The sequence below is a fragment of the Nanorana parkeri genome, unplaced genomic scaffold (genome assembly GCF_000935625.1).
Source record: "Nanorana parkeri isolate BGI_ZX_2015 unplaced genomic scaffold, ASM93562v1 scaffold702, whole genome shotgun sequence".
In the NCBI taxonomy this organism is placed as follows: domain Eukaryota; kingdom Metazoa; phylum Chordata; class Amphibia; order Anura; family Dicroglossidae; genus Nanorana; species Nanorana parkeri.
Genome location: NW_017306970.1, coordinates 400207 through 428038, shown reverse-complemented (window position 1 = coordinate 428038; position 27832 = coordinate 400207). Strand labels below are relative to the sequence as shown.

General features: G+C 39.3%; 1 protein-coding gene across 1 annotated transcript in view; it reads right to left on the bottom strand.

Annotated features, from left to right (window-relative positions):
* Nucleotides 1–6500: 6500 nt before the first annotated feature.
* Nucleotides 6501–27832, bottom strand: part of CALN1 (calneuron 1) — a 239507-nt gene continuing 218175 nt past the window's right edge. The window contains exons 5-6 of the mRNA XM_018563828.1: nucleotides 26396–26552; nucleotides 6501–6893 (exon numbers count right to left, since the gene is read on the bottom strand). Coding sequence (XP_018419330.1) covers nucleotides 6766–6893; nucleotides 26396–26552 — 285 coding nt within the window. The 3' untranslated portion in view covers nucleotides 6501–6765. The remainder of the gene's footprint in view (nucleotides 6894–26395; nucleotides 26553–27832) is intronic.

The window sequence follows — 27832 nt, the reverse complement described above, 5'->3', positions numbered from 1 at the left end:
AACAATACATCTTTTCTGATGTGTTGATTTATAATTAATTGTTGTATAATTTTAACAATTTTGCAAGGTACATTTGCATTTATTAATAAAGAGAAGACAAACACTTGGTTTTTCCTGAGCAAACATAATAAAATAATAATTGTGTGCCTATGGATTGCACAGGGCTTAGATGGCATTTTAATATGTATTAATACAAATAATTGTATTTTTGATTCACCATAAAATCCTTCTTAGAATCCTGAGGGACACATAATTCATAGAAAACCGGGTTATACTACAGCCTACAGGAGGACTTGGCAAACAAAACAAACAGTGAATAGCCTGGTGTATTTGAGAAGCAGGAGAAACAGGACTGTTTTAAAAGAAGCTACCATCAGCTCCAGGACTCAGAAACAGAGAGTCACTCAACTCTTGGACTGAAGAGTCCAAGACTGGAAGTGGAGAGTTTGAAGTTTTTCTCGGTAAAAGAAAACTCTGGCTCATCCAGGAACAGACCCTGATATTTCCAGTGATGAGTAAGTTGGTGACTAAAGTTGGATTTACATTGTAAGACAAAATATTTTTTTTTTTTGGGAGGGGATTTTCTTTAACCACTTGAAGACCAGGTGTTTACACATCATGCCTGGCCATTTTTCAGTATTTAGCGCTGCGGTACTTTGACTGACATTTATTCTGTCATGCAACGCTGTACTGAAATACATTTTATACCATTATTTTTGGGACAGATAGAGCTTTCTTTTGGTGGTACTTAATCACCACTGGGGATTTTATTTTTTATTATATTAAACTCCTTGGCGGTATTCCCGAGTGTGGCTCGGGGTTAATTTTCAGTACCATATTCGGTAACCCCGAGCCACACTCGGGATTGCAGCGTAGTGTCTCTTACCTTGTAGACAATCTCCGCTGTGTCCTCTGGCCGATGCGGCATCCATTTTCCGGGTTCCGTCCCTTGCGAGCGTCCACGTCGCACAGGGGGCGGAACCGGCAGGAATTTTAAAAGTAAAGAAAAAACAAAACGAAAAAACAATAGAACAAAAAAGGGAAACTAAATAAATAAATAATCAGACCACCAGGGAGGTTAAGGAAAAATTACTAATTTTTTTTACATTCTGTTATAATACATTTATTACCCAATTTTTTTGTAAAATATAAAAGACGGGGTCACATAGGGTAAACAGAACCAAACATGTCAAGACTTAAAATTGTGCGAATTTGCAAAAATTTACCATAGGCGATGCTTTAAAAGCTTTTACCGCTCATCAGTTTAGTGTTATCAGTGATTGATGGCCCTAGAATTATTGCTTTCACTGCAATGTTCACGGCGATATCTAACATGTGCGGCGTATTGGGCGCAATCCGATGCATGTTTGCGCGCGTGTATGTATGGGTGGGGACTTTAGAACATTTTTTGTGGGTTTTTTAATTCTTTTTCATGTGTGACTTAAATTTTTTTGTTGCAACTTTAATTTTTTTCCTATTTTGTTTTGTTCACTTAACTTTATTGCTATCACATGCGGACATGATGTCATACACATCACTTCCGCATTCAGAGAGGGGACCGGAGGGAGATCGTGTATCTCCCTCCGGGCACAGCGGAGCATGGGACCAGCGGGACAGCGCAGGGGGGGGGCACTCCCGCAAAGAAATAGCCAACAGTTTTACCCACGTTTATTTAAATTAGCCCATGTATAAGCACACTAAAATCTTATCATTGAGAAATACATTTGAAAGGATATAAGCAGTTGTTTGGCATGTAGGGTTTTCATTATGGTCAGGGCTAAACAATAAATTTTTTTCTCTTTAGTAAAATATTATTTCGTAGTAATATCTAATTCGAAGTTTGAAGTTCTGTTTCAAATGCTTTCCAGTTTCTCTAACATCTGTTGAAAAATAGCTTGTTTTTTTTTTTTTTACAGAGCTCAGTAGCTCTAGCTGAATTTAGACACACAGATGAATGAGTCATAATGGACCAAAATAATCAGCAAACATATTTGAATCAAACAAGCATTGCACACTATTAAAGCTTACAATTGATCAAAGTCTGCTTTTGAAAGATACCAACTGTCAAATATCAGTAGGCGGTGTTGGGTCGGGACCGGTCTAAGAGCAAGCCAGCTTGGAGGGGCTGGTGAGTATAATTGTTTTTATATTTGACCCTAGGCAAAAACAAGCACTTAACCATTGCAGTGCAGGTGAAGCCCAACTACAAGGCTCAATCACATTTTTACCCGAAGGTATGCTTAAATTGTACTTATAGTCAACATTTTTATATGCATTTTGGAATTTAGTAGGGAAATGTAATCCCTATTTCGATCTCCAGGGGCCGTGTATGGTTAATTGTTTGCAAAATTGATCATAATTTGCACATGTGTGCTCACTCTAATATTTAATGTGGACCTGCCCGCTATACACCCAGGGATAAGATTTACAATTATAATATCCACCTTGTTCATTGACTTACTCTAACCACTACCACAAAGACAAGCGGCATCATATAAATACACAACATCGAATCCTTATAACCACAAATGTGAATGTGCCTAAGTACAATTTGTCAAAATTATATTACAAATTGCCAAAATGAGCCAAGGATGTATAACATGAATGCAAGACACGGATTCACTGATTTATATTTACAAAACTGACACTAACATACTCCATATAAATCCTCTTTAAATGCAAAATCTGTGTTAAAGTTTTCAAACAGCAAAAAGCAGATTGGCAACAAATCTGAAAAGACCTATATTACTTCACAAATAGAGTAAGTCAATGGCTTAAAAGTCTATTCTCGTTTTCTAAATTGACATGCCTTGCCAGTCTCTCACCTCCCATGGTTGCTTCCTGAGCAAGTGTCCATTAACATGTAGCACCCTGCTTATTTTCTACACAATCACATACAATTAGTTGATTGTTTTCTTTTTATTTCTTTTTTTCATTGCAGACAAAGAGAAATAATATCTAAATAATCTACAATGCTTTTGCACATAACATATGCAAATATATCCTTTATTATATGTTGACTACATTCATACTACACAGAGAAGTGAAAATCAAAATAGACTAAATGCCAAATGTAACTTCAAAGTAGAAATCAGCAGTTAGCAGCAGGACCTGCCATTAAATTCTTACTTTGTGAGCACAGTTGTAACCACTCAGTATATTTCTTTATATTCTTTCAAAGATTGCTTGAGCTTTGTTCATTCAAAGGAACAATTCAGATGTTTGCAGACTAAGAATAGCTAGTTACTCTGTGCAGATTTGCAACTAGCAGAATCATAATTTTACTTAGGGGGCTATTTTTAAAATACTGAAGAAAAGAACATGGGATGAAAGCATTACTTGTTGCTACCAATCAGATTTCATCTTTTATTTTCTGTCAAAATGAAACTAGGAATATGATTGGTTTGTGGGCAATACATGCCTTTTTTCTTATTTTGCTTTCACCAGTGATATACAGTATATACTGTATAGTTATTCTAGCAGTGGCATTGTAAGGATGCATTTTAGCACTTAAGGTAGGCAAGGAAATAGGGAGTATAAAGCAAATTATGCAAATCAGGAACAGTGACAGTGCAGTACAGTACACTAAGTTCTGTATTTAATTTCAATTTCAATCCATACCCTGATTCAGAGAAATGTTACATTGTCTAGCTAGTTCTGCATGTTTAAGCACTTGTTTGATTGCAAGAGATTGTATTTAAGTCCTATCTATGGGGCAAACTATTATAGGGCATGGATTTTCTGTCATATTAAAAAAACCTGTGGTTGTTATGGGTTGGAAAAAAGCACGAGTGAGTGACTGAATTGGAGACAGGTTTGACCTTCATACCAATGGATATATGTGAGTGTTATTAAATTAGAATGGATGAACCAAATCTGGTAAGAACATTTATACAACATCTGGATTACAAATCTATTGTTCCTTTTGAGAAAAATGCAGGAAGGAGAAAACAATTCCATATTTGATATAAATCTCGTTGTAGACAACTCATAATTCACACACTGTATCTTTCCAATGTATTTGAAAAAAATAAATAGAAATAACACAAAGAATATATAGATGGAAATTTCCTTTATGGGTATTTTACATAGATATATAGGCAAAAATATTGAGTGGGGCGTGGTTTGATGCTCTTTCAGGTTTCTCATGCTCTCTGTGTTTCCAATGTTGAGTTCCCTTTACTTTGTGTACTGGTGGCTGATGCCAGTTAGGATAGGAAACTGTGAGAAATGACCGGTGTCACCACTGACAGAGGGGAACCCCCCCCCCCCCTGTGGAAACACAGAAAGCAATTAAACCTGAATCTGTCCAAAAAAAGTGTGGGCTACACTACTTTGGGTTACAGATGCCACAACATCAACATGAATAGCAAACATTTGTCCTTCTTTAAACACCCAAGCGGGGTGATATGACTTCCTAATCATGTATACAAATGATGGCCTTATCCAAGTTTAGCCACTTGTTATTATGTTTTTAACCTAAATCTTTAAAGTTTACTGTGATGCATTGATCTACAATAAAAGAAAAAAAAAATTGTTTTATTTACTAAGTCACTAGCTATATGTGTGTACTTGACAATAACACTTATCAAATAGAGAAATTATTTAGGTTAATGCAAATCAATTTCCACATTTTAATATAGTACTAAATGAAATGTCACAATTTAATAGGCATACATTCAAAGTGCAAATCTAGCAATGTATGCTTTTGGCATGGAAATGCAGAAATATATTAATATGACTTTGGCTCTTTAGAATCCATTTATTAGACGTAAGGTGGAAAGTTCCAGGAGTTTTTGTACACAGTCACACCATCCACAAACCAAGATTGCAAAATGAAAAAAGTTGGACTTGTAGACTTAGCTGTCAAAATATTAACTGGATAAAATAACCAACAAAGTATCCTGATACCTTTGAACTTAGCTCCAAATATTTTGTGCCATTGTTATTATTGCTTCAGTCTTTATAGAAAGAAAAAACATTAAATATACAAATATTTTTTTTTATCAGGATTTACAATATTAAATGATAAACATGTTACCCTCACCAAGATCATACCAAACAGCTAAGGAATCTGTTATCCAAAGACATTTTATTCAAAACATTTATTTGAATTGTCTATGTAAAAACATTATTCACAAACCTTTTGATCACCAAACCTTTTTCCATAACTGAGTGGCACACTAACTAAAATATATGTTATAACAGCCATGTTTTGGGGCAGATAGCATTTTAGTCATAAATGTATGTGGTTACATCTGTGTGCTGTGTCCCATGTGTCAAATTGAGAGTAAATGGAGCTGGCTGTGCTATTAGGGTTAAAGGACCCTGTTGAAATCATGCTGGTCAGTTTACAGCAGCAGTCGGAGTAAGAACTACAGGTGAAACTCGAAAAATTAGAATATCGTGCAAAAGTTCATTTATTTCACTAATGCAACTTAAAAGGTGAAACTAATATATGAGATAGACTCATTACATGCAAAGCAAGATAGTTCAAGCCGTGATTTGTCATAATTGTGATGATTATGGCTTACAGCTCATGAAAACCCAGATCCACAATCTCAGAAAATTTTTGGCAGTGTGGTCAGGTGCCAAGTCCTGCTGGAAAATGAAGTCAGCATCCCCATAGAGCTCTTCTGCGGAAGAAAGAATGAAGTGCTCCAAAATCTCCTGGTAGACGGCTAAGTTGCATTAGTGAAATAAATGAACTTTTGCACGATATTCTAATTTTTCGAGTTTCACCTGTAAGTGCCAGTCTTGATGCTGTGAAGTCAGCAATAACACTGAACACCCTATGAACCTGAGCAGGTTGTAATCAATGAGTCCTAATAACAGTTGCAGCCATCACAGCACAGATGGAACAAAAAGAAACACAGAAAGCAGCATCGTACACATACTTTCAATGTGTTTGTTACATTATACACAGTCTGATTTATTTAAAAAAATTGCAAGAGCAATGATGACATACATGGTGACACATAGCAACCAATCATAGTTAATTCTTCATATTTTTAGAGTAATTATAACTATGTAGGAAAGTTTTTTGATTGGCCTCTTTGGGTTTCTGCATGTTGCATGTTACTCTTTGCCCTATAATTGAGCTTGATTATTAAAAGTTTCCAGATCCAGACCCAAGATGCAGAAAGCTTGAAAGTATTAACCATCCTGGATAACAGATACCAGATCTATTCTTCCCATAATTTCCAAGACATCCAAATATCGCTACATTCCATGAGAAAAGATTTAATATATATTAACAATATGGGTATACAAGTAGAGTGGTAGAATAGTAAATGAATAGGTATGCAATGTATGACAATGGCCACTGTGAATATATCATTGCAAAATATACCTTGATACTTTCCTGAAAGAAGATGGCAAACGCAGGCTGATTGATTAAAGTCTGAGTGGACAACATTGTTTTCAGACAACAGGTTTTATGACCTGCTGCTGTTCATAGACATCTATGAACTTGTACAGAATTATGGTATTATCATTTAACTTTGAAGTAATAATTCAGAACTCCTGTGGGTTTATTGCATTTGGAAACAAAACCGTTAAAGCATTAAGACAGCCCTTTTGTATCCCCGCCGAGAAGATTCAATTGTTCCACAAGCCACTTCACAACTGCTGGCCTTGTATTGTTGCAGAACGATTGTTCTCGCAGCAGTTCCCATTATATATTCATTAAGAAAAATGTTCACCTAGGCATGCGCATGCATGGTTATTCTTGTTCACAGTGCTATGGTAAAATAAAAAAAAAAACTACTCCATGCCACTCCGAAGGATCTGATTGGCTGCAATCAGCATGACACTTATAATAAAGGCCATGGCAAATGCACATATAAGGCTCTTCCGTACACAGGTTTGCCTGTTTTGCTTCTGGGAATGTACTGAAAAATAAAAGAGAAGAAAATGATAATAATTAGATAGAAGAAGGTATCTAACTTAACAAATGGCCAATACATTTGAAAAATGGTCAGTAAATGTTTAAAATGCTAAATAAACATATTATTATTATTATACAGGATTTATATAGCGCCAATAGTTTGAACAGCGCTTTACAATATAAGGAAGACATTACAGTCACAATACAATTTAAGACAAGATGGTAAGGAGGGCCCTGCCCGTGAGGGCTTACAATCTAAAAGGGAGGGGCAAGTGATACATGAGGAGGTAGCTGCGTGGGGATGATTGTTTGAGAAAGTGATTGTTCAGTGGTTAGGGTGAGGTGGGATAGGCTTCCCTGAAGAGATGAGTCTTAAGGGATTGCCTAAAGGCAGTCAGTGTGGGAGATAGACGGACAGGTTGGGGTAGAGAGTTCCATAGAATGGGAGACACTCTAGTGAAGTCCTGGAGGCGAGCATGGGAGGAGTTGATGACGGAGCTGGAAAGCAGGAGGTCTTGTGAAGAGCGGAGGGGACGCTTAGGGTACTACTTTGAGACCAGGTTGGAGATATAGCCGGGGCCAGAGTTGTGGATGGCTTTGTATGCGGTTGTTAATATTTTGAATTTTATCCTTTGGGCTATAGGAAGCCAGTGCAGGGATTGACAGAGGGGGGTTGCAGACACTGAGCGGTTGGTTAGGTGGATGAGTCTAGCAGCTGCATTCATGATAGCCTGTGTAGAGGTAGGCCAATGAGGAGAAAGTTGCAATAGTCAAGACGAGAGATAACAAGGGAGTGGATGAGTAATTTTGCGGTTTCTTTGGTGAGGAAGGGGCGTATTTTGGAGATGTTACGAAGGTGAAGGCTAGGTTTGTATAAAATAACTTTAATAACATACAAACGCATATGCAAAGACAGAAGAGATGTCTGTAGGCATGCCTATCCCCTCATTTTGATTGCATGGTCAGTGGGGACAATTGCGCTCTAGGCCCAGTGGGCCCTTGCCCCTGCTGATTTTGGTTACTCTACCTTTAAGGCCCAGCTTTCTCCACTATGATATGTTTCTGCTATAGGCCCTTGGGCTACCCCCTGCTAACTTTGTTCTTGCTTTGCTCCACCTACTTGCTCAAACTCCTGATAAACTTAATAATGATCTAGACTGCCCCACACAGTGGGCCTGGTAAACTATTGTTTTCCTGACACTTTTGGAGCAAATATGATGAGCATTGACATGCACCAAATAAACAACATCCTATGTTCTATGTGAAAGAGGATTTGTGACATGTGCGCCAGAAACTGGAAAAATTACACATTGCAATTTGCAATCTGCACCCTGCAAACGAATTGCACATTATAGCACAGATAATAACTGCAGATTTCTGCCTGGGCTGACCAGGGGCAGAGCTGCAAATTTGGCTGACTCCCTCTAGTATGCATCTGTACAGATACTTAGGGATACTGAGCCAGAAGAAGTTGCTGCCTCCCTCCCTCTGCCAAGCTGTGCAAAGAGGAGGCGGCATGTTCCTGCACTCCTCTCTTCCCCCAGGGATCAATTCCACAGGAGAGAGGAAACGCAGTGATATAGTGAGCTGCTATAGCTTGGTTTATTGCTCCATGTACAATGACAGCACACCGGGTGTACACTATCACTAGGCAATATGCTCTCTCAGGGACCTCTGTTTATTAGAGGCACTGTGCACATGTTTGTGCGCACAAATATATGTGATACAAAGTAGTACATAGCATATGGGGCCCAGCATCTTCATTCAGGATCTTCCAGAAAATAGTATCAAGACTGACAGCTCTTTTATCCTCAACAAGATGGTGGCACAGATCAATTTTCTTGAAGACTAACACTGTTTTTTGTAATGTTAGTCTTCAAAAAAATGACAGTGGGAACCAACAGCTCATTTATCCTCCATAAGATGATATGTAGGACATATGCAGATCAAATATTCCTTTAAAGGTGTTCTTTGCTACCATATTGCAATAGTTGAACTGGTTGGACACAATGCTTCATATGCGTATATACATATAATTTGCTACTTTCTTACAGATGATAAAAGAGCTGTTGGTCTTTGCCGTTAATTTTTGGAAGATGCTGCTTCAAAACAGTGTGGAGGGCCAGAGCAGCCTAGAGAATGATCAAAGAAAGCATGGGGGCTAGTTGAGTGAAAGTCAGAGCAGGGCTGGCAGTGAGAAGGAGTCTGTATAATCAAAGTCAGAAGGCTGGTTGGCAGTAGTGCTGGTGAATGGCTGGAATATTCAGAATTTACAGGGTTATTCACTAAAGGTTGGAGAGTTTGGAGAAGACAGGAGAAGTGAACAATCTAGGCCAAAATAGCTGATTTGGGAAAATGCACCAATTTAGCTCACTTTCCAGTTCAGCTATGTTGTCCTAGATTGTTCACTTCTCCTGCCTTCTCCAAACTCTTCACCCTTTTGTGAATAGCCCTGTTAATGTTTTAATTTCTCCACAATTTTTGTGAATTGGAGCTAACTGGGAAGGTAACATGAAAGTGGAATTTGGTGATTTTCAACTAACCCGGACCTGATCTTGTGCCAAAAAATAGTCCCTATTTATCCTTATTATTTTATACTATTTATTTTCACAGAAAGAAAATAGACCATATCAGATACTCAAAAAAGAAAAAAACAGAAAGAAAGAACACTTACTTAAATAAACTATCCCCCCCCCCCCCCAAAAAAAAAAAGGTCACAGACATGCAATCTGAGTTAGGAAAAACAAAAGGAGATTTTTTGCCTTGTACATTATAGCTTGCAGTATTTTACAAGCTCTGGTGGACCAAAACACACCATGCATTACATTGTACACTACATAATTTGGACTACCTCTCAAAACATTCCACTATTCATTACAAAAAAAATACATCAACTGCACAGTATAGTACATTCTCTGGACTGCCACGATCAATGTGTTGCAATGTGTGCTACAGATTCTGGACCACTGCACTCAAGGCACTGCACTGTACAAAGCATACCATTGACCACTAGACAACATACACTTCTGTATAAGTTACTCTCCCTAGACAGCCATTCTTGATACATTATGCTGTATGTTACATGCTCATGACATCCATATTTTACACACACACACGCACACACTGCACTGCATGTAGCATACTGAGAACCACCACACATATGCTCCACTGTATGTTACATCCTGTGGGCGACCACACTTTGTAAAATGTTCTATACATTGCAAGCTCTGGACCATTACACACTATACTGTATACTGTGCTGTATGTTGCATACTCTGGAACACGACACTACATACACTGCACGTTACACACTATATGCTGCACTGTACATTTACATGCCCTGGACTACCACACTGTAGACACTGAGTTGTACAGAGAATACAGTTATTCGCTCCACTACATATTTTCGACTGTACAACATGTTGAGCATATTGTTGACATCTACTAAAGAACTTCCCTTTGTACTTTAGACTTAGATAAGACAGCACACATGGCTTTACTGAGTATATGATTAACTAAGACACTGAAAGGTACCATTGCATGGTCAATTTCTTTGCTCACCTAATATAATTTAGGATGACTGGAATGAACACAGGACTTTGTTTTTTATTTTCATTGTGCCTTAAAAATACAATATTGTTGGCTGAGAGAATGAAGCTTGAATGATCAACTCTGAAATAACTTTTCTTTTACAACAAGTTAAAGACAGCATAGAGTAGCCCAGTAAATATCCCCAGGATGTTAAAAGTGCTGGGTAACAAATTTGGAAATACCCACCTCAAGTGAACTGCTGCAATCTAGATAAATGCTCAAACCAGGCAAACCAGCACGATAATTTCTACATCTAAGTTACATTATTTGACTTTCAAGAAAAAAAGTCCCAGCTGGACACCAAATGGTACTTGTGACCTATGTTCACTAATGAGAGTGCTGTACTGATCAGACAGATGGCACTATCAACTTTGAACAATAAATAATATATCATCAGCACAACAAAAAGTGTGTGTCGAAGCGATATGTAAAAAAAATATATAAATAAAAAAATATGCAGTACATAACTGCAATACATGCACATGTCCCCATGGTTTATCCATTTAAAATTGAACTCCAAATATAAAGTATTATGCATGCTTACATTGTTCCAGATTAGCCCAATGTAAGTATGCATATGACATACTTATCCAGGGCTACTACAGAGCTTTACAGTGATCTTCCTGGTCCTGTATGGTGATGAACTTAGCTGTTTCCCCTCCACTCTGAAAACACAGGGCATTGCTCGAATGGCACAGCAGTCATTCAGAGAATGCCTAGTATTTTTATCATTGAACACAATCTAGATAATCTAGATAAATGCTCAAACCAGGCAAACCAGCACGATAATTCCTACATCTAAGTTAGATTATTTGACTTTCAAGAAAAAAAGTCCCAGCTGGACACCAAATGGTACTTGTGACTATGTTCACCAATGAGAGTGCTGTACTGAACAGACAGATGGCACCATCAACTTTGAACAATAAATAATATATTATCAGCACAACAAAAAGTGTGTGTCAAAGCGATATGTAAAAAAAATATATAAATAAAAAAATATGCAGTACATAACTGCAATACATGCACATGTCCCCATGGTTTATCCATTTAAAATTGAACTCCAAATATAAAGTATTATGCATGCTTACATTGTTCCAGATTAGCCCAATGTAAGTATGCATATGACATACTTATCCAGGGCTACTACAGAGCTTTACAGTGATCTTCCTGGTCCTGTATGGTGATGAACTTAGCTGTTTCCCCTCCACTCTGAAAACACAGGGCATTGCTCGAATGGCACAGCAGTCATTCAGAAAATGCCTAGTATTTTTATCATTGAACACAAGGTGTTTTCTTATTGGATGAAGGGCATCACATTCCGCCCTTCATCCTATCAGAGAATGCCTTGTATTAATTGATTAAAATACTAAGAGTTCTCTGAATGGCCAATGTGCCAAGTGAGTGACCCCCTGTTGTTTCAGTGCAAAGGTGAAGCATCTTATCTCAGCACCATACAGCACCCGGAAGATCAATGTAAAACTTTATAGCAGTAACCCTTGGATACTACAGTGTTTTACAGGATCCCCATGGACCAATCAGGTATATCATATGCATATTATATTGGACCAACCTGGACCAATGTAAGTATGCATAATGTTTTATACCTGGAGTTCAGTTTTATAGACCCTGCACAGAAAAAGTACATAAAATACCTTTTGATCTGCCAAAATTCCCTCAGCTCCAAAGTCCTGTTGTGGGCTGAAAACACAACCCTGCCCAGTGTCTTTTGCTAAACGACTCAACCACTGCTTATCTCAGATTTCCACAACAAAATGGCTAATTATTTTGTAGTTCAAAATAAGAACTTGGAGGGCTCTTTGAGGTAATGCAGGAAGAGTGGAGATGATGGAGGATAGCTCTGAATTTCCAACAAGATCAACAGGTTTTTTTCCATTTGTCAAACAGATGTAACAAAATGCTTTCAATGGTATGATTAACACACCGAAAGGGAGCAATTGAGAGAAGTTCAAAACAAAATATAAAATAGGAATCTACAAAATAACCTCATAGTTAATAACTCATAATTTACACATGGCTTATTAGGGTACTGCCTTTTACGGTTTCTGTAATCTATATACTATCCATTCTAATTCTTGATTGTGCAAACTACAGTTTGGCGCAAGCAGTGTTTTATACCAGTAGTAATAAACAATGGAATGTCCCTGAATCAGAAAGCAGACAAAAAGCAATTTGGTATTTGATGTGCTATACCACTGATGTGACTGCTTGCTGTCTAAGGGTTTTAAGTTCATAGTTTTCACTGCACAGGACTTATGCAGGGCTCAAGCAAAAAACGCCTCAAAATAACATATTATGGCCAATCTAAAACAAAAAAAGCATGAAAAGCGCTCCACTGTAGTATGGTCAACTATCTTGGTCGTTGGTATATTGGGGGATGGTGTGCATAAACTCCTCAACAAACCGGGAGAGGGACCCGGTAAATCACATTCACAAACACAGTATAAGGAAGAGTGCAACAACCTAAGTAGATAATTATTGGGTATAGCATAACAGTTGATCAATAGGTAAATGTTGCACAGTCTGCTGTGACTGGCTGGATCATGAGGGTTAAAAAGTATATGTATAACTTACGGTTATGCTGTCACAGGGGAGCAAACAGTATCTCTGAATGCATTTGACAAAGGTGGTAAGTGAGTGACCCCCTGTTGTTTCAGTGCAAAGGTGAAGCATCTTATCTCAGCACCATACAGCACCCGGAAGATCAATGTAAAACTTTATAGCAGTAACCCTTGGATACTACAGTGTTTTACAGGATCCCCATGGACCAATCAGGTATATCATATGCATATTATATTGGACCAACCTGGACCAATGTAAGTATGCATAATGTTTTATACCTGGAGTTCAGTTTTATAGACCCTGCACAGAAAAAGTACATAAAATACCTTTTGATCTGCCAAAATTCCCTCAGCTCCAAAGTCCTGTTGTGGGCTGAAAACACAACCCTGCCCAGTGTCTTTTGCTAAACGACTCAACCACTGCTTATCTCAGATTTCCACAACAAAATGGCTAATTATTTTGTAGTTCAAAATAAGAACTTGGAGGGCTCTTTGAGGTAATGCAGGAAGAGTGGAGATGATGGAGGATAGCTCTGAATTTCCAACAAGATCAACAGGTTTTTTTCCATTTGTCAAACAGATGTAACAAAATGCTTTCAATGGTATGATTAACACACCGAAAGGGAGCAATTGAGAGAAGTTCAAAACAAAATATAAAATAGGAATCTACAAAATAACCTCATAGTTAATAACTCATAATTTACACATGGCTTATTAGGGTACTGCCTTTTACGGTTTCTGTAATCTATATACTATCCATTCTAATTCTTGATTGTGCAAACTACAGTTTGGCGCAAGCAGTGTTTTATACCAGTAGTAATAAACAATGGAATGTCCCTGAATCAGAAAGCAGACAAAAAGCAATTTGGTATTTGATGTGCTATACCACTGATGTGACTGCTTGCTGTCTAAGGGTTTTAAGTTCATAGTTTTCACTGCACAGGACTTATGCAGGGCTCAAGCAAAAAACGCCTCAAAATAACATATTATGGCCAATCTAAAACAAAAAAAGCATGAAAAGCGCTCCACTGTAGTATGGTCAACTATCTTGGTCGTTGGTATATTGGGGGATGGTGTGCATAAACTCCTCAACAAACCGGGAGAGGGACCCGGTAAATCACATTCACAAACACAGTATAAGGAAGAGTGCAACAACCTGAGTAGATAAATATTGGGTATAGCATAACAGTTGATCAATAGATGAATGCTGCACAGTCTGCTGTGACTGGCTGGATCATGAGGGTTAAAAAGTATATGTATAACTTACGGTTATGCTGTCACAGGGGAGCAAACAGTATCTCTGAATGCATTTGACAAAGGTGGATGTACTGCCAATTCGGAAGTCCAGGGTATCCCCAGGGTATCTCCAGCCCGCGTACTCGGCTGGCCTGGCCGAGCCGCGGCACTTGGAGGAAGAAGGGGGAAGGAAGATCTTGCCCGGCAATAAAAAACCGCACTGTGCTGTGTATCTGTGCGGCGTGTGTCGCAAACGTGGAGCGGTCAGACCCAGTAGGTGGATCGGTACTCGTGGGTCTGAACGAGTATGGAGGTTGTAAATAGGCAGTGCTAACGGCTACGCGTTTCGAGGTAGTCCTCTTTTTCAAGCCTAAGAGCCACTAGATGGCACTGAGGAGTATAAGAATTAGGCATGTCTTTCCTGTGCTCCTCAGTTCCATCTAGTGACGATAATGTGGCATTTTCCAGATAATACAATCGCCCTGTAAATAAAATATACTAATAACATTTGTCAGAGCTTGTGCATGCTCCTGTATAATAGCAAAGGTTGCAGTAGTGAATCAGGCCAGCTTTCCCACATTAAATGTTTCCCAATCTAGCCAACATTTCATGCAGCCATAGCTAGGAACACCTACTTACTTTTTTCCAATGTATCACACCTCATGCAGAACACTCCACAGCACATGAGAGTCAAATGCAGAAGCGGCTCTCTAATTAGGCAAATTAGGCCGGTCGCCTTAGGCCTCGCGCTCCTGAGGGCCTCGCGGCCGCCTAATTTGCCAGGTTGGCACATTACCTGCAAGCCAGGTAACATTATGAGCTCTCAGCTCTCTCGCTTTGACGCTGTCAAAGCGAGACTCTTAGCTTGACAGCACAGCGACAGGGCTGAGAGCTCATCCGTTTTCTCGGTCAATCCACTCGTCTGGTCTGCTGGAGCTCCATCCACCAGCCAATGGGATGAGACCTCACCCCTCCCATCCACCGCACGAGGATCTCTATCTGGCTGGGAGGGCGGAGTTTATCATCAGAGGCAGATGTCGCCGGGAACGAGCTGATCCTGCACGATCCCATCCACTCCTGCCTGCGAGACGCGACCTTCACAGGATGGTGAGACCTGGTCCCTGCCCGCAAAGCATCAGTGTGAGACGCGGCCCACGCAGCCCTGGTAACAGGTAACACTCACTACATAGAGCCCTTTGGACAGCCCTGTTGAGACCCTAGAGAGCCCTCTGTGGGGTCTCACCAGGGCTCTGTGGGGGTCTAACAAGGCTGGTTAGACCCCCACAGGGCCCTGGTGAGACCCCACGGAGCCCTGCTACCTTGGTGATACCCCCTCAGAGCCATGGGGAGACCCCAGAGAGCCTTGGTGAGACCCTAAATATCCCTGTGGGCTGGTGAGACCCCCAGATCACCCTGGTGAGAACCCAAATCACCCTGGTGAGACCCCCCATAGCCCTGGTGAGACCCCCCATAGCCCTGGTGAAACCCTACAGAGCCCTGCTTTACCCAGAGCTCTGAGGGGTCTCACCAGGGCTCCGTGGGGTCTCACCAGGGCTTTGAGGGGTCTAACCAGGCTGGTGAGACCCTTCGGAGCCCTGGTGCTGGTGAGACCCTACATTGCCATGGTTTGACCAGGGCTCTGTGGGGTCTCTACAGGGCTCTGACCAGGCTGGTGAGACCCCACACAGCCCTGGTGAGACCCTACAGAACCCTGGTGCTGGTTAGACCCTACAGAGCCCTGGTCTCACCAGGGCTCTGTGGAGTCTAACCAGGGCTCTGTGGGATCTCACCAGAGCTCTGAGGGGTCTCACCAGTGCTCTGTGGGGTATAACCAGGCTGGTAAGACACCCACATAGCCCTGGTGAGGCACTGCGGAGCCCTGGTGCTGGTGAGACTCTGCAGAGCCCTGGTGAGAACCTACAGAGCACTGGTGGGACCCTACAGAGCACAGAACCCTACAGGGCTCTGTGGGGTCTCACCAGGGCTCTGTGGGGTCTCACCAAAGCTCTGAGGGGTCTCACCAGAGCTCTGAGGGGTCTCACCATGGCTCTGTGGGGTCTCACCAGGCTGGTGAGACCCCACAGAGTCCTGGTGAGGCCCTACAGAGCCCTGGTGCTGGTGAGACTCTGCAGAGCCCTGGTGCTGGTGAGACCCTACAAACCCTGGTCTCCCCAGGCTCCGTGGGGTCTCACCAGGCTCTTTGGGGTCTAACCAGGCTGGTGAGACCCTACAGGGCCCTGGTGAGACCCTACAGAGCCCTAGTGGGACCTGGTCACCCCTGGAAAAGCACCTTGTCCCCGTGCCGATGGGGACAAGGGCTTCTTCCCCACAAGCCCTGGGGCGTTGGTTGCAGGGGGTGCTGGCTGGGGGGTCTTATTCACATCAGGGTACTCCTTTAATAAACCCAGATGCACCCCCCCTTGTGAATGTGTAAGGGGTACCCATTCACTAAAGGGTTAAATCAATTTTTTTTAATTCTCCAGACTTTTGAAAAAAATCCTTTCATTGAAAAAAAACCCAAAAGACATGATTATGACAAGTTCTTTATTTAAAAAAAATAAATGGATCCACTGACCTAATCCTAGGGTCAATCATGGGGTCCAGCATTGTCCACAAGCAGGGCGACTTGATGAAAATAAAAAATAAGTATAAAATAACAAAAAAAGAACCAGACGCCCACTGACCCATCTGCTCACGACAACTCCCGCCAGATGGCAGCAAAATATAAACAATTGGGCGGAGCTAACGATGACACAACTGTTAGCTCCACCCAACTGTTTACATTTGTCCGCCACCTGACAGGACTTGGCTGTGTGAGCCATGATTGGGCAAAGTCATCATTACTTTACCCAATCATGGCTCTCACCGTGTACTGTGCTGTGATTGGGTAAAGTCTTGCACCTGACCTGACAAAATTCAAGAAACTGTGAACTCATGCTTCATAGGATTTAAAGAATGTCCTAATATATTTTTTTCCATTATGGGCCTAAGTGGGGCCTCATGTTTAAGTTTAAGGCCTCGCAAACTCTAGAGCCGCCACTGGTCAAATGCATAGACTAATCTTCCTGTGAACAGCTGTGCTCTATTATTATAATAATATTAGTTCCTGAACCTCTTTAGAAGACAAACTCTTCAACTGAAAACAAGATTTCTTTTTTTAGAAAGCTGTTTAAAAAATTGTAGACATTAACCAATGCAAGATATACAAAGCCCTGCATGTGATTTAAAATAATTATGGCATACCTTTCTTACAAGGTCACTCTGATCAGCTAAACAGTTCCCTGACCATCATCTAATTATTATGAAAGACATTTTTAAACCAACCAACCACTACACCCTTGAAGTTGCAAGACATATTCCATCCATCCATCCAAATCAAATTGTGTCATTCCACTAACACTGAGTCTTCCATCACTACACTATCTGACATCTTTTTTAAAGCCCTTATTACAGTTTAAAAAAAGGAAATTTAAAATCATTTTAACCCCAGACCCTTGGAACAATGAAATAATCCATCACATCAGCAGAATGCTATAAAAAGGCCTCTTTGCAGTAGGTATCATGTTAAGAATGAACAAACATAAAAGAGCAAGCATGTTATATTGCAGATATATCTTTACTTAGCATTGGAAAATATATTTCAATTGTACATTATAATGAATACAAACAATTATTAATGATTATTGCACATTTTAAATAAAATCCAAGAAATCTAACCAAAAAACATTGTTTTTTTATATATTGCAGATTACCAGTTCTACAATAAGGTGCTTGCATTACTTTTTTTTCAGGCTTCTTAAATTTATTTCAAGAAAAACTGGATAGAGCAAGTGGGGCTTTATTGGCACCAAATGACAAGTCCCAAAACAACACACTGATTAACTAAGAATATATTATTTTATTAAATACAAAACATGATTAAAAAACTATTTCAAAATACAATATAGTTGAAAGATACCTCCACAGCCACTCCCTTCCATGATTAAGGCAAATTATATAACCAACAATTTATAAACATATCAGCATATGGACTAAATCCAGAATATGACAAATTCATTGATTGCATAAATGATTGGTATAAATGTAATAAATAGCGAAATAATGAAATAAACAGTCCAACATTTCATCAAAGGTCATAAGCCTCATTCGGGAGCAAAGGAGTGGATGGGTAGTCAGCGCGTTTCGTGCATCATGCGCTTCATCAGGAAGTGGAGAATATCTGGAGCCAGAAAAGTGCATACCCAGCGCAACAGCCACAATGGGACAGTAAAGCCCAGAGGAGCAAAGAACAGAGGCCAAGGCCACACATGGTCAAGTGAGGGACGGGAATCGGGGCCCCAGGTCGGCACCCATCAATCGTGGCTAGCCTCTATCATGGACCAAGGAACCGGGAAGGGGAGAGCTCAAATAGGATCTGCCACACCACCCCAATCACCTCCCTCACAAGAGCCGCCGGTGCTGCACGCAGGGCCGTCACTAGCCGCACAAAATATATTTCACCTGGTAATCCTGAGAATAACACATTTACTGTTCCTGTGTGGTTACGCTTACTCCTGAAGTGCATCTAAAGAATCAGAAAAATGGTTGCCACCCAGGTTGGACTTGTCTACCTTTGTTCATCTCCATTACATGGGAGTTTGGGGGATTAGTAATTTACATAAGAAAGATAAAGATATGCAAAAACATGTCTTAACCTGAAGAATGAAAATCTAAAGATTAAAAGTTGCAATGTATTACATTCCTGTTCTTGGGTTTGCATTGTGTATGGTTTTTAAATCTTGACATAAATCATAGAAATGGTTTTTCAATCACATAGACATTTAACTGCGCTGCCTAGTGCACTCTGTTACTTAACATATCCAGTCAGAAACAAATCTCTATTTCTAAGCACTACAAGTCTGTGTGAGGACACTTGTGATAAAGGATGTGAACATTACTCATCTAAGTCAAGTCAAATGTTGACAAGTTTTGTATCTATAAATGTATAGGTCCTGTTGAAAATGTTTCTTTTTATATCCCCCTTTAATTTTCCTTTAATAGCTGCTGTTATAGAAAATGACAGTACAATATATTTTGCTTGTCAACAGTCTACACACAGGTATCCAAATAGATAGAGGGGTTACTTATCTGTTGTTTGTTGCAATTTGTTAAAGCATCGCTGTCATCAATGTTGAAAAAAAAGTGTAAACAATTTTTAGTATCAGCTAGTACCTGTGCATGTCTTAGTTCCTATGGAGACCCCTGGATCCTAGGTCCATATATTGGGTCTTGAAATGTTTTAAAGTTGAGCGTAATCATATTAAAAACGAAACCCCACCCCCTGTCATTTAACTATCTAGTTAAATTGATAGAAATTTTAGAACTTCACTTATTCTTACAAGAAAAACCATTATAATTTTAAAAACATTGTGTATTGTTCTGTGAAATAGCATTTAATATTAACAGTATCTCATTGCCTCTAACAGACATCCTCTGCCATGCTATCAATTTGCATGATGTAGTAAAAGGGGGAACACAGACTAAATGAGGGTGGTGGGGATCTGTCCTGGTAGCGTCCCTCTAATTGCAAAAAGATAAATTTGTTAATTGGCACAGTATATTAAATCTAGTGATTTCCACAGCTATTCTTAAACAATCATTCTTTAAATGTTACTCATAACTAAAAAATAACGAATACATCCAGGCCATTGTTAGGTTGAATGTGTAAACAATAATGCAATGCTAGCACAAACTGAAAAGCTTTTGTTCAGCTGCAAACCGATACTTCTGAACTACAGAGAAATTAAGAAGGTAAATGTGATAAAAGCACAATCTATCCATTCCATAAATCTATGATGGGAATTGATAGAAGAAAATAATTGTTTTAGCCTTGCAGATCTGGTTTAAGTAACAAAATGTTCAGCAGTGTTGTAAATATTCAAAATTAACGTTATTTTTAATATAATCCAATTAATTATATAATAGGAAATCTCTAAAGGTGATTCAGAGACTGTAGAATGAATTGCAATAATAATATGTGAATAAGCATGTTTCTTTTTTATATTGATTTGGTTAATTCTAAAAGTGGGTGTATACTAATTTCCAAATATTTTCCACCCCAGTCTTATTTGGGATCTATTAATGAAGGATTTACTAAAAAATTCACCCAGAGAATCCTTTATTTAAATATGTCTTGCTATTTACAATAGGATATACATGCACCAGGTGAATGCAGCATGTTGAATCTCAAAATAGTTTTTACCCTGCAGGTGAATCTACCAGCAGTAGCTTTCCATGGTGCTGAAACTGTGTTTATATATGACTCCCAGACAGCCTTTTTTAAATTTAAACAATGAAAAAACACTGTGCTCCCTCCTCCAAGAGTTACCCATAATTACACACAAGGTATGTGGGCTGGCATCCCCGGCAGCCCCCCTACTATGCTATTAGTATGTATACCTTTCAGCATTGATGGTTGTCCTGAGAGAGTCCCTCAAAAAATGGGAGTGCTGGCAAGGACAGGGGGCTATGAGGATATCAGACCACATGCCTCCTGTGCTGGGCTGGGAGGGAATGTGGACAAATTTAAAAAAAATATGTTTATATTATGGAAACAATAAAACAAAAAAACTACCCATGGAGCATGAAGCTGTATTGAAAATACAGGGTTAGTACTCTTCATAGATAATAATTGCAATGCAATGCAATGATTTAATAGTTCAGCCAAATTTTAGTAAATGACAGGCCGAGCTGATGACGGGTGGATGTTCAGGGAAGGTAACATTTACCCTCTTCTTTCACAGAGTGAATATTACAGTAAATAATTGTCTAACTGAAGGACAGATGTTGACAAATGTCCTGGATTGTAATTTTCACTGGGTGAATCTTGAGTGACTTTCCACTAATTTATCTTGATACACAGATTTAATGTTTTCAAACTATTTTGGCTCATCAAATCTTAAATTGATCCCTTAGTATGCTGAAAAAAGACCTCTGTAGCTGCAGTTCCAGGCTTCAATGGTAATATTTCTCTTGAGTGGCTAGTATCTCCTTGCTTCCAGAAGACTTTATGTATGGTATCAGTCTGCCTCAGCTCTTGAAGGAGTGAATTAAAGGTTCTGAAACCCTGAAGTCTTGTTATATATACATTTTATATTGTTGTTATCATCAGATTGTATGGTGGTGGCGACTATAAGTGTTCTGGATACTAGACTGTGAAATATAGATGCAACTCATTGCACTCCTTACCGGTTTGTAGGTAATCCTGTGAAATCCAGGTTGGTGCTCGTAGTGACCATGAGTGACACCGGGCAGTATACAATAAATCCAAGAATGTCACCAGCACACCAATAATTGAGTGAATTTAGTAAATTTAATTATAGACAGATGCCATCCAAGTGCAATTGCTTTCGGGCCACACAGGGTCCCCTTCATGGCTTAGGAATGACAACATAATCAAACAACAACACCCTTTAAATAGGCATATACAAATATGCTAAGAAAGGATAGGAGGGATGCAAGGGTAGAAGGTTCTTTTCTTAACATATTTGCATATGCCAATTGATACACAAATAAGCTACATGTTTTACTCATTTAGTCTGCCTTAGCTGGCATCCCCAGTTGCTGGTTAATGCTAAATCACAAAAAAGTTTAAAAAATTAGTGACCCAATCATGTTAGTTGAATTCGGCATTCTAATGAGAACAGCCGGATATTCTAAAGGGATATAAAAAGCTTAGTATAGAATTTAACTTGTTGGAGATATATATTGGAGATGGGGAGGGGGATGGTGGAGGCAGGTTCTGTGGGCAAAGATAATCAGTGAAGGGGAGACATATACCAGAAGAGGAGGGATTTGAGGTTTCCAGACCAGCATCAGAAACTGTGGAGGCAATTTGGGGACTAAGTACAGGGCAGGCATATATCTGAAGTGAAGATAAAAATAGGGACGTTCAGATACCAAGTACCGTACTCGGTACAAGTACAAGTACATGAACAGATACTTTTCCAGCACGAAAAGACTACACGAGAAAAATTAAATAAAGGGATGCACCGATACCATTTTTTCAAGTGCAAGTACTGATACTTGTCCAAGTACTCACAGATACAAGTACTGATACATTTTTGTTTATTGTCATATGACAGTTTAAAAAAAATTAAATACAGACTAATGATTTCAGGACAGTGGTGGAGCACCAGAGCCAGGTCTCAGCTGTAACTGCTGCAATGCTGGTAGTTCTCGTGAAAATGCCAAGTATTGGCACTGGTGTCTGAACATACCTAGTTGTATTATTGACCATAGGAGAACAGTGGCTTGTGGGCTTTTGGAAGTAAAAGAAGGTGTGGATCAAACCAGCATTATAGCATTCTGTCCAGTAAACAGAGCACTAGCAAAGTGGCTTTTCAGGTGAGAAGTGTGTTTTGATGCAATCTTAGGATACTGTGCTGCATAACAGAGCTTTGGAAATACAGGGATAAAGGCTTGTTGCCGAGTTAGCTGTAAAGCAAGAGTCTAGGAGTGAGAAAACAGATAGAGGAGAGAGTGGGCGTTCAAGAGAGAACAATGCTAGGGTAGAGATTGACTTCCTGGGTGAGCAATTAGTGTGCTGGTGTGCAGTTAGTATGGAAGACAGTCAGAATCCGAGGGAAAGCAGTATACGCTGGAGTAAACAATATGTGTTCTGGGGAGGTAGTTACATCGGAGGGAACAGTCTGTGTCATGGTGGCAATGCCTGCTAAAGCTAAATTAAGTACAGGAGACAAAATACCTCACTAAGGAATGCTACTTTAAAAGTATATAGGATTACAGTACAAGTAATAGAATACATGATGTGTATCATATATATTAACTAAAAAATAGTTATTTCTGCTAACATTCCACAGTATTAGCCATTAACTTAAGCTGCTTCATTACATGCAGGTAATTGCTTAGTGTATCAAACTACAGATAGATGGCTAACAGGGTTATTCACAAAAGGGTGAAGAGTTTGGAGAAGGCAAGAGAAGTGAACAATCTAGGCCAAAATAGCTGATTTGGAAAAATTCTCCAATGCAGCACACTTTCTACTTCAGCTATGTTGTCCTAGATTGTTCACTTCTCCTGCCTTCTCCAAACTCTTCACTGTTTAGTGACTAACCCTGTAAATGTTTCTCATTGCATCAATGTTTTTGTCATGATGGTCTGTTAAAATCTAAACACAGGGACAAAATCATTAAGCATTCTGTATGTGCGCTAAAAGTATATTTCTGTGTTGTTATTGTTAATAACATTATGTAGATGTCTGTTTAGATATGTAGCATGTTACATGCACAATATACAATATTTACATCATTTATAGAATTTATGCTTTGCTGTTTTTGTTTTTTGGGGAATTCATTGTTTGAACACCATTCTTGAATGCATTTAGCTGCAGATGGAGAATGAATTGCTAAGGCTGGATTTAATCTGGATTCCAGAAGGACACTATTTAGTTTGGAGTAGTAAACTCAGCTCTGACAAACATTGATAACATAAGGAAATACAATCAACAGCAGAGCAGCTGTAAAATCATATTTGTGCTACTCCTAACCTTTGGTTACAGTGTATTTTCCTAAAAAAGGGTTTATATATCCAGATTTTACAGGTTACTTTTGTTTGTCATTACAGTTTAAATATGACTATACTTTCACAACCTGCCAAATATCTTGATACCATATTGCTACTGTTAAAGAACATGAATAATCTTTTTTAAGATAAAAATATAATCTATAATAATACACTGTTCGGCTATTCACTTCAGGCTGGTACGGCTGATTTCAGCCGTATATCGGATGAAATCAGCCGTACATCGGCTTGCTTCGTGTGGCTTCGGATCAGCCGAACATGCTCAGCATGTTCGGCTGACCCGAAGTGCAGAAGAAGTTCGACTCAGCCGATCCAACATCTGGATCGGCTGAGCCGAACCTCCGTCGGCTGGCTCCGCCCAGCTGTCAGAAGCAGGCTGTCGGCAGGTCAATGGCTGGCAGCTTGGCCAGCTTCGGCTTTCAGCACGGCTGAGCTGCTCGGCCGTGATCGGGAGCTGTACGGGCTATTGTGAATAGCCCGTACAGCACCCCCTCGGTTCTCCTGAACCGAAGGGGTCCTGGGGCCGAAGCCAGCCGAAGGATCGGCCGAAGCTACGGCCAGATCCTTCGGCAGCTTTGTGAATAGACCCCTAAGAGTCTTCTAGTTAATCTACCATAGTATTCTTGATAAAACATTACTCTCGCTGCAGGCTACTACTAGAGATAATTAAACCAATTTTTGTAAACCAGGATTTTACTTGTATCCTGCTTTTTTAGTCAGTGTATATAATTTAATGTTTATGTGTTTGTTCATAAAAGTCAATTCCTGAGGCCTATGGCACACTCCTATATGATGGCTCCTAACCTCCCCTTTGTCTGGCAAACCTTCTTCTATAGCAAGGAGATACAGTGACAGTGCATGGTACTTCTCTCACTTAAAGAGTGACTGGCAGCCAGTGGAGGGTGCACAGAATTGGTGTAATGAAAATTGCCCTTTCAGTTTACTGGTGGTGTTGGACAGCAAATGTGACCATGTTGTGTGTTTTTTACCTATTGCTAACACAAAAGTAAGGCTTTATATTACATATGTTTTGCCTTTTATATTGTAGAGGCGATAATTGCTTCTCTGGTTGTGTTGGTCATGTCTCATGGTTTCAATGTCTCTCAGTCAGACACTCAACCTTTCATGTAGGCTATCAAGTAAAATTAAACATATTTTTTTATTTATTTTTTAACGGGGAACCACTAAGCATGTTGTTTGTTTTTCCTCAGACTTTTAACACAAAAGTGAAGTAATCTACATATGTAGGTGAGTACAATTAAGGGGTTTATTTACTAAAGGCAAATGGAATTTACACTTTGCAAGGGAATTTTCCCATAGCTTAGTGAATACGGTAAAAATTAACTTTGCAAATAATATCCAATCACAAGAAATGAAAATTACAAAAAAAATGTATTTTGGCTTGCATATGAATGGATGATGAAAGACAGTGCAGCTTTACCTCTTTCACTAAGCTAATGAGAAAAAAAAAACCCTTACAAAGTGCAAATTCCCTTGCAAAGTAAACAGCATATTTGCCTTAGTAAATCAACCCCTAAGACATAATAGGTCAATTCGAAGCAGGGTAATGTAGTGAGCTATACTGTATATTGATATTAGAAAAGTTGAAATATAGAATCATTACCTATTACCTATAATAAATTAGGCATTGTCTCAAAATCACTAATTTTTTGCTCAATAGTAATTTCTTACCCTAACTGTCTCATTATTTACACATGACTGGGCAAGCATCAGTCCTTGCTTAGTCATCACTTTAGTTGTCTTCTGTTTTCATCATATTGCTTTTTATTTATGGTGAGAAGTTCATTGTTTGTTCATCACTCACCCCTTTTCACTAATCACTCATCATGCATTAGTAGTCAAGCTAACTTTTTATTATGAGGATAGTACTAAAATAGGCAACCATAAAGCACACCTGACCATAGGACGCAGGGAGGGTAGGTTTTCTGTGACAGCTGCAGTTAGTGGCATCTGAGACAGGTGGCGCTGTGATTACAGCACCTCGGTCTCAGTGATCACACAGAACAGACGAAGAACGGCGTTCTTCGTCTGCTCTAGGGCTCTATGGTGAGCTCCTATGCATGGTCACGGGTCCTCCAGAGGAGCGGGGGACCCCGAAGACCACGGCGGGGGGGCCCCGGACACGATCGCCCCCGCCGCTCAATTTGATACAAGTGATTAGATCACTTGTATTAAACGATCAGCGGCTCCCACTGTACATTAAGCTCTGCTTGTCCGGAGCAGGGCTGAATGTACAAAAAAAAACAACTCGCCCGGCGCCCGAAATTGCTCCACAAGACGCATAGACATTTTTGGTCCCGTTTTGGGGGGAAAAAAGTGCGTCTTATGGAGCAAAAAATAAGGTAAATGAATCTTTCCCAACTCCTGCACTATTCCATTCTTTCTTTTCATCCTATAATATACAAGTATATTTCAAAACACTCCTAAATTAAAATAAAATTCACATTCAAAATTAAAACATAAATAAATAAAGCAATGCAATCTATATGGACAATACCTCCTTCAAACTCTGTGTGGTAGTTTCCAGAGTTTTCATTTAAACTCTCCTCTTCATTAATGATTATGTTTTCAATGTCCTTCATTGTTAAGTGATCACGAAATGCATGATAAAGAATGTGCTTTAGTTCCTCCAGTGTTATCCGTTGCATGTCAAACTGCAGAGAGAAAGGTACACAGCAGCATTAAAAATAGTGAATACACAATTTTACACACACTTCACATGACTGCTTGAATATCTATAGAGTTGTTTTTAAGATGGTGTATATTGTGTCCACTTGATCTGTAGAGATGCAACCTGGATCTTTCTTTAGATCTCAGTACATTATTCTTTAGAGATGAATGGAGAAGTTACACACTTTTATTACAGCTTAGTCTTGCAGCAAAATTTGGACATGCACACTGAACCCAAAGTACAGTCTCCTTGCAGTGCGTTACAGTACTGCATTATCAGTAGAGATGAACCATGACTGCTGGACACATACAAACATGTCAATGCCCATTACTATTGTTGAAGAGAAACTGCATTTAGAAATACAATTCCCTGTATACATTGGACATAATTGTTTTGTCTTGTACTGTATGTAGTTTTATAAAACACGTACACATATTATGTTTAACATATACAGAACATCTACTCACTGCAAATGGCCCAATATCAATGTATTTTACATTTATTTGTCAAGCACAGTAGAACCTTCATTGAGCAAATATATCTACATGTCTCATCCCACCATAAATTACAAAATAATGGGATATTGCCTCTATTTATATTAAAGACTGGAGCCATCCAAATTGCTCCTCTATGCCTTTTGGCCAACTGTACACCCTTAACTACTGGTTTATTGTACAGATACTGCATTGCACTGCACCATAACCTGTCAGGTTCACAAGGTGAACAGCTAAAGTTTTATAGATGTCACTAATATGTATGTTATAAATTCGTCACACCGGCTAATACAATTTAAATGTTTGTGTTTAGCTATATCTACCTATATAAAAAAAACATAAAACCTCAAGTAGACAGTATTATCCATTAAATAAAAGTTGTAATTTAGCATTGTAGTCAACACAGTCCAGCATGCTAAAAACAATTTACTGCCCAAACAGAGCTGATATTTTCCCATGGAGAGTGTTTTAGAATGTAATACTTCCTGTGGTTTATTTGTTTTTTAACTAGGTACTAGTGTCTTTGTTGGTTAGGTTGTATGTAAACCCAAAATGTACTTACATTATGTTTGGCATCATGCTTCACTGTATACAGTTTTCTAAAGCAAATTTTTTGTGTGAATCTGTTGAAAATGTTCTTACCTGGAGGTAAGCAGGAGATGAGCATTGTATTCAGTGAGAAATTATGCCAGACATACTAAAATATAGCTTTTGGGTTAAAGTAGTTTAGTAGATAGTTGGGATGGATCAAATGTTTGTGCCTCAATCC